General features: G+C 37.7%; 1 protein-coding gene across 1 annotated transcript; it reads right to left on the reverse strand.

Moving 5' to 3' along the window:
• Positions 1–5,933: 5,933 nt before the first annotated feature.
• LOC103063789 (olfactory receptor 8U3-like) lies at positions 5,934–6,878 on the reverse strand. The gene has a single exon (XM_007445475.3). It carries the CDS (start codon positions 6,876–6,878, stop codon positions 5,934–5,936), a length of 945 nt encoding a protein of 314 aa, XP_007445537.2.
• Positions 6,879–7,919: the final 1,041 nt, after the last annotated feature.

Below are 7,919 nucleotides of genomic sequence, written 5' to 3' on the forward strand. Positions count from 1 at the left end.
TTAATAACTACAGTAGCCATTAATGCAAAGTTTGTAGCATTCATCCAAGCTCTTTAAACACTTTTTACATAATTTCTTTTCTGACTGTGGCAAATACACTAAGGACTATTTTGCTACAGGGGAAAAAAAAAATAAAGTTCACAGGGAATAATTAAGAAGTATGCCACAGAGTTCTCTATGTTGCAATTAAAAATAATAGGACTGTATAAACAAAAAATATCAATACTTATTTTCCACCAGTGATGACTTCTATACAAATTATGTGTTCATCTGTTTGCCTTCTCTAGAGTAAACACACGTTTGCATGCTGTCATAAGCTTATCTTAATGAAGTCTCTTAGGGCTGCCACAAGCAATTGAACAAGCTGCTAGGTAGTAACAGGGCTGTTGCCTGAACATTTTCCTTTCTTATTAGCAAGCAAAGACCATAACTATAGCCACCCTGGCTACACAAAACACTGCAGAGTTCCTTCCTTACATCTTTATCTAGCACCATCTAATTTGCCAAATCTCTAATTTTACTTAGAGATGAAGTCTTGACAGGTGATTAATACTCTGCCCAGGGAATGAGCATTGGTTCAGTTTCCTTCTCAATTCACCAATTTACAAACATTTAATCTGAAAATTTACCATTTCCACAGGATTCAGATATCCCATGGAATGTCACATTGGTCCCCATCTAGGCCCTAGAATGGACTGGACTGTATCAGTTGTCCCAAAGTTATTTGGAGTAAATCAGGGCAGACAACAAATATCTAACTCCAATTAATTATTTTTGTTCTTGAAAAAAACAAAGGAAATCAGGCATATTTCAAATGCATGCTTTTCATCATTTGCTTTTAAAAAATGCGAACACTGATAGAATTATAAAATGACATTGTGGCTGGCCTACAATACAGTTTAAATCTCTTATCTCTGCTTTTATATTCATAAATAGCTAGCTGATTTGGGCATTCAGTACCTCAAATGACAGGAAACATGTTAGCTAAACAATATGCAATAGGTTTAAAACAGCTGTTGGAATGACAAAAAGTACAACAGATGTAAATTTGGGGATGGGAGTGTCACACTTTCCAGAGTTCTCCAACTATCAAAGATAGATTTCCATTCTTAAGGGCCACACCTATAACAAGATATAATATGGGACCTTCTAGAACTGCTATTAAAGTGCCCTTTGCCCACATCCTCTTTGTCCCCCTACATAAATATGAGATGAAATGACCCATTTTTAACATGATGATGCTAGTAACTTGTTTTCTAGTGAATTAACCTGGATAGTATCTAGCTTATTGTTGAAAAGCAAATGTTTGTGCATTTACTTTTTAAACATTAAAACTAGGCACAAAAATAAGAGATTATCAATGCAATCCTGCATATATAGAAGGAAGCCCTACTGAGTTACTTACTTCTAGATAAGGAAATTTTGATGTACAGCTGAACAACCTGGTGGTTGAAGGTCATCAAAGTTTGGAGTAGAAGAATGATGCTCCTGTGGAGCTGTGGTACATTACATGAACTACGTCTTTTGTTCAGATTGGGAAAAGAAGACACCAAATCATCAGGGGCATCTGTGTGTGGAAGGGATGTCAGAAAAGTCAAGATGGCAGCCACAACTGTCTGATCAAAGTCCTGCCCCTTGTTTCCACATGTAAAAAGCGTAAGGGCTTCAATCAGATGGCTTTTCAACTCCCCACTGTGGATGCCCCTGCACGTTATGGAACCAAATCCTTTCTTCTACATGTTTACAAGGTCTATTAGCCTTACCTAGCATGATTGATGGAGGATTTATGGGAGGTGGAGATAAAAGGATTGTAGAGGTTTTGAATTTTCTGGCCCTAATGTAAACAATTTGAAGGCCTATATGTTACAGTTGTTTGGTATAAATGTTATGCTAATAATAATAGTCCTGACTGCAACTTTATATCAGCTCAGTGAATAAATTTATCAAAATTATGATCTGTAAGAATGCTTACTTTTGACTAAAATAAGAAAATAAAGGATGGAAGAAAGTCAAAAGAACACTGCCAGAAGAACTATGCCTAACATGTCTTAATTTCATGGTTAGTCGGCCCATGAACAGGCATGGTTATTAGTTTTATGAAAACATGGGTTGGGAGAATAAACCATGGAGAAACCTGAAACAAAACACTATGTTTACACTTTTTAAAAACAATCTTTTTATGTTGTTGAAATGTAAGAGGGATAAGTAACATGAAAGGTGCTTTGCCAACAATTTGAAACTATAGGAGTGAAAATAATCAGCGATGTTCTTTAATTTCTTCCCAATTCACCATCTTCAGGGATCTCTGTTTTTCCTTTCTAGTTTTGAATCTCTTCCATTATTTATATTCTGTGTTATAATTTTAGCTTTGTTGTTGCTAACTAAAGTTTAACTCAGAGTAGAAGAATGCAGGAATGCAGATGGCGCATCTCTCAATTCATACTCCCAGAACTCTTAGATCACTTTTAAGTGAAGATCCCCTTGTTCTTGTTCTTCCTACTGGGTAAGATTGTGCTGATCCAACAGATTCCCTTCTGCAATCTCCAATGTATGTTTTTTTTTTCTTCCTCAGAAACCTGGCATTCACTTACATTTCCTACTCTTTCCTCATCACTTCCAGGATGCTGTATAACGTCCTTACAGACTGAGCTGCAATTCATGAAAGCTTATAATAAGGTCATCTGTCCACAAGCCCCTGCCCTTCAGTGGCTGGAGAAAATTATTCTGTATTCCTTATGTTTTATATTTTTGAATAAAACACAGCATTCAATTTCTTCAAAAATATATATTCTTTATTTCAAATAAAATAGAGTGAGTGCTGTAATGAATTGCCAAGGAAGTACAGTATAAGTACAGTACTTATATCTGCTGATTTCTTGTATTTTTGGATGGGTTTGGGTGAGTTTTCAGTCATTTTCCAGCATTTCAGAACCTAGCCCTCAATTTTTATAGGCACAATGTCTCATTTGCAGTTTTGTTTTCCATGATTGTACATTATAAAGTAGCTGCTGCAAATAATGAGATTCAGCTCGTGACTTGTCTTTAAGAATATATTTCTATATTTAACCTACTAATAAGTTTACAATGTGGGGATAGATTCTTAGAGAAGGAGGCAGTCTTTCATGTATTCTGGCACAAACCCATTTAGGACTTTATAGTAAGCTCTAGCACATAGAACAGAACACTGAAAACAAACTGTCAGATCGATATGACATGGCGTGACTTGAAAAACAACTCTTCTCCAGCTATACTTCCCAAGCTGGTTGGTAACCCCTCTGCCTTGCTAGAGAGACACTCAGTTTGCTAATCCCCATCTGTGCACTCAACCAACAATTCAGAGCTGCCACAGCCTTCTTGGCATTTGTTGACATGGAAGGACAAAGTTGACTATCAGTATACTGAAGAGATCATCCTTCCAGTCAAACTGATACAAACAGAGAAGCACCTGATTGTCTTATGCCTGGATGAATGATTTATCTGCTAAAGTAGTGACAGGTGATCAGACCAAAACAAAGCTGATGTAGTTTGGCTTTTTTGTTCCAATATGCATCAGTTATATTTGTTCATATTGACTGCATTTGCTCTTTTGAAGTTTAGAGAAATCCTTTCAGAGATCTTCACAATCCCTTTTTAATGTTACCACTCTAAATAGTTTGGCATTGTTAAGAAACACGGCCACTTCAGTGCTTACACCTAGCTGTAAATCATTTACAAACATCTTAAAAGCACCAGTTCCAATACCAATATCTGAAGGACCCATCTCACCAGCATGAGAATGACCCATTTATTTCTCCTGTATGGTTTTTTAACCAGTTTACAGTTCATGAGAGCACCTATCCTCTTATCCCATTGCAGGATTTGCTTGGGAGCTTATAATGAGGGACTTTATTAAAATCCAAGAATAGGTATCTATTTTGTCATGTTTTACATGCTTGTTGGTACCCTCAAAACATGTAGAAGAATCAAGATTTATCTGTAAGGAAGTCATGTTTATTTCTTTTCAGCAAGACCCATTCTTCTATGTGTTTGCATATTTTCCTTTAAAAAACGGCTCAACTATTTTCCTCAGAACAGATGTCAATTTAATATTTTCCTTTATTTACTTTCAATCCATTTGTAAACATTTGTCTGTTTTCTAGTCTGCAGGAACAGAAGCTAATATTACACAGATATTCTATATTTTCATGAACAGATTAGGAATTTCATATCTATCTATCTATCTATCTATCTATCTATCTATCTATCTATCTATCTATCTATCTATCTATCTATCTATCTATCCCCTTTAAGAATCCTTGAGTGGATAGGTTTTGGAGCTGAACTTTTTTTTTTTTCAGTTCATCATCATTATTAATTCATCTCTTACTTGACAGATCCTCTTCTGGAAAAAGCCAGTTTGTCCATAGACTTTTGTCCTACTTCCTCAGCCATGAAGATAGAAGCAAAGAATGCATCAGTTTCTCTGCTGTTTCCCTAGCCTTTTTTTAGCACACCTTGAACACTTCCATTATTGAAAGATCCAAGAGCCTTCCTAGGAAATACATTGAAATACAATGAAATGTATTTCATTTTCCAAATACATTTGAACAGGTTTTTGGTTGTTAATCGTAATGCTCTCACCATGAACTCCTTAAGTCTTTGGGGGGGGGGGGCAAGGCTTCCACTTTATGAAGGAAGCATTCCTGCCATTAATAAGAGCTCTCAGCTTGCTCATTAACCCCCCGGTGTCCTCTGGGACTTTGTAGTACTTTTCCTGATCAATTTTAGCTGACGCTTTAATTATGATTTTCAATAATATCCAAGTGCTGTAAAGAGAATTGACCGTCTTTCTTTCCACCAATCCGCTCATTTTTTGGAAGCTTGCTTTTCTGAATTAAAATGTCACCATGCTGGATTTTTTTCAGCAAGCATCTATTTACATGTGTGTTGAGGTTTATAGCATTATAAATTGGTTCAATAACGTTTAGGTTTTGGACAGATTCTGGGCACTACATAAGATGCAATCTAATGTTGCATTCCCCTTGTTGACTTCTTGGCTAGCTGTTCTAAGGCATAATCCTTTGGGATATCTAGATATGGATAAAGATATAATTTACCTTTATAAATTATAAAGATTTACAACTGGATTCTCTACTTTGCAAATTGCCTTCTTCTTCAGTAGCCTTCATCAGCCTTCTACAGGAAAACCACAACAACCACTCAGTTATATAAAATGTGCTAATTTCATGGTCAGACTGTGTGCTGTTGTCAGTGATCTGGCTAGATAGGCAATAGGCAACTGTGAGGTTTGATCGTTATGACACTTTGATTATTATTACTATAATACGGAATACGGATAAATGTGTCTGCTCAGGATGAGGGCTGGAATGATGTGGCAGGAACTGACCAGTCTAATATCCTATCTGATGAACTACAGGATGATCTAACTGAACAGGGCATTCCAGACACCCTGGAAGCAGCAATCCAAAGCAATGTGATTATAGACAGATGGGTCTAATGAGAGAATGGAGGCAGAAGGATGGGGTGAAGAGGTCTTGAAGCAGTGGGTAGTATGAGAACCATATCAGATAGACGATGGCAGCTTTTGCCTTTGTACACAGTCACCTACAATGCTAGGTGATTTTTTTGAAACCTAAAGACCTGGTTGGAAGACATTGATTATGTACCTTACAGTTAGATGTGGGTATTTGCATATTCCCAGCTGAAGGATGGGTAGAGACCGAACAACGTTCAAAGGAAAAGGGTGGATCATGATGAAGATCTCAGCTAGCATGTGAGTCCCTGGTATGTTCACTTTGAAATCTTCTTCTACCTAGAGTCAGAGCCTGGACAATGGATTATTCCAGATTAAAACAACAACCAAAGTTTATTTCAAACTTGGAATGAAATAGAATGGAAATAAATTCCCTTTGGGGTGAGGAGATAGCCATTCCTTAATGAAGAACCAGAATTCTCTCTCTTCTTCTCTTCAGGGCATCTTTAACCTCCTTGTTTCTCAGGCTGTAGATCATGGGATTCAACATGGGGATCACAAGTGTGTAGAAAACGGAAGCTATTTTATCAGTTCCCAGGGAGTGATTCGTGCTTGGTTGCAAATACATAAAGATCAGAGTTCCATAGAAGATAGTGACAGTTGTCAAGTGAGAAGCACAGGTAGAGAAAGCTTTGCATCGACCTTGAGCAGAATTGATTCTTAGGATGGCAGAGAGAATAAACATGTAAGAGATGAGAATGATAAGAAGGGAGAATATCATGTCAAAGCCAGCAAAAGCATAGATCAGTATTTGTTTGGTGCTGGTATCTGAACAGGAGAGGGCTAACAGCGGGAGGTCATCCCAGTAGAAATGGTTGATGACATTTGCAGAACAGAAAGACAATCGGAATGTAACTATGGTGTGGAACAGGGCAACTGAAAAGCTGTATATATAAGGTGCAGCTACTAACCGGATGCAGACTCTCTGGGACATGATGGATTGATAAAGCAGTGGGTTACAGATGGCTACATAGCGGTCATAGGCCATCACTGCCAGGAGGAAGCACTCTGTGATCATGAAAGTCAGGAAAGAACCCAGCTGGGCTGCACAAGCATGGAATGAAATGGTTTTCTTAACTGCTAAGAAGTTTGCCAGCATTTTGGGGGCAATAACAGAGGAATAGCAGAGATCAACAAATGCCAGGTGGGTGAGGAAGAAGTACATAGGGCTATGTAGCTGCCTGTCAGTTTGAATTAAAAGGATTATGCCCAGATTTCCCATCAGAGTGATACTGTAGTTCAGGAGGAAGATGGCAAAGAGCGGCATCTGCAGCTCAGGGCGATCAGTGATTCCAAATAAAATGAACTCCTTCACTCTACTCGCAGTTGAGTTGGTATCTGCCATTTATTCCATCACCTCAGTACTCAGGACACGGGTGAAGAAGGAATACAATTTCTTCCTTAATGTTCTATCTGTTCAGAGGGCTCTCACGCTCATAGATGATCAATTCTCTTGGCACTATTTTTATTTGAAATTCGGACACTGCATTGTCCAGGCTACTGGTATAGACATACTCATATCAGTTTATCTGTACCATCCGAAATGATTCTAGAGCAATATCATGAAGATAAAAAGTGCATGCATTATATGCATCATGCATTAAAAAGTGCATTATATGTCATAAATCAGTTGTGTACCACGACAATACTAAGAAGATAGCTTATGCTCAGTAAAAACATCTCAGCTGGGCTTGGATAGCTGGGCAAACTTAGGTTCCAGCTATCAAACCACAGTGCACATTGGCATTTTATCTTAGAAAGAAAGCGAGCATCAACACACACACACACACACAAAGTCACAGACAATATTGGATGGAAGAGGAAAGCTGAATATATCAGATGTACTGAAGAGCTCAGAATTGGTCAGGACTGAACTAGCTGTCTGATAAAGTTTGAAATGGGCTTCAGAGACATACAAATTGTAGAAACTTGATGGCTTCTCTCAGGTTGCCTGTTTCTGTATAGAAAAAAAAAATGGCACATGTTTAGAAAAATTGTAAGCCACATGCAAAAGAGTTGTCATAGTATTCATTTCCATTTCATGCCATATGGATTTTCAAAAGATCCTCTGAGAAAGCTAAGCCACACAACCAACTGACTTCTATGACGTTTTCACCCCTGATTTGCTCCTCAAACATTTAACATCTCAGAAAAAGTTGCCTTGTGAGCAGAATTGGGGCCATACAGCTAAGGCTGCTCAGGGAATTTCATCCCGACTTTATGAATGGTCCTGATTTCTATCTCTGAAAATGAGATATATGTTGGAATATAGCCGCTTCTGGATTTTGATTTCTCCACATTTTGTCTCATGCTTTTCTGAAATTTTGATGGAGTGAAAGAGATTGAGAAAAGTGTATTTGAATAGAAAGGGCATTGAGAAATGCAT

Source organism: Python bivittatus, unplaced genomic scaffold (assembly GCF_059951505.1).
Source record: "Python bivittatus isolate LINGU-HERP-01145 unplaced genomic scaffold, Pbiv_v1 ctg000480_np1212, whole genome shotgun sequence".
Taxonomy (NCBI): domain Eukaryota; kingdom Metazoa; phylum Chordata; class Lepidosauria; order Squamata; family Pythonidae; genus Python; species Python bivittatus.

Excerpts from the sequence above, each read along its gene's own strand:
- LOC103063789 (XM_007445475.3), bottom strand. The coding sequence starts at position 6,878 with ATGGCAGATACCAACTCAACTGCGAGTAGAGTGAAGGAGTTCATTTTA.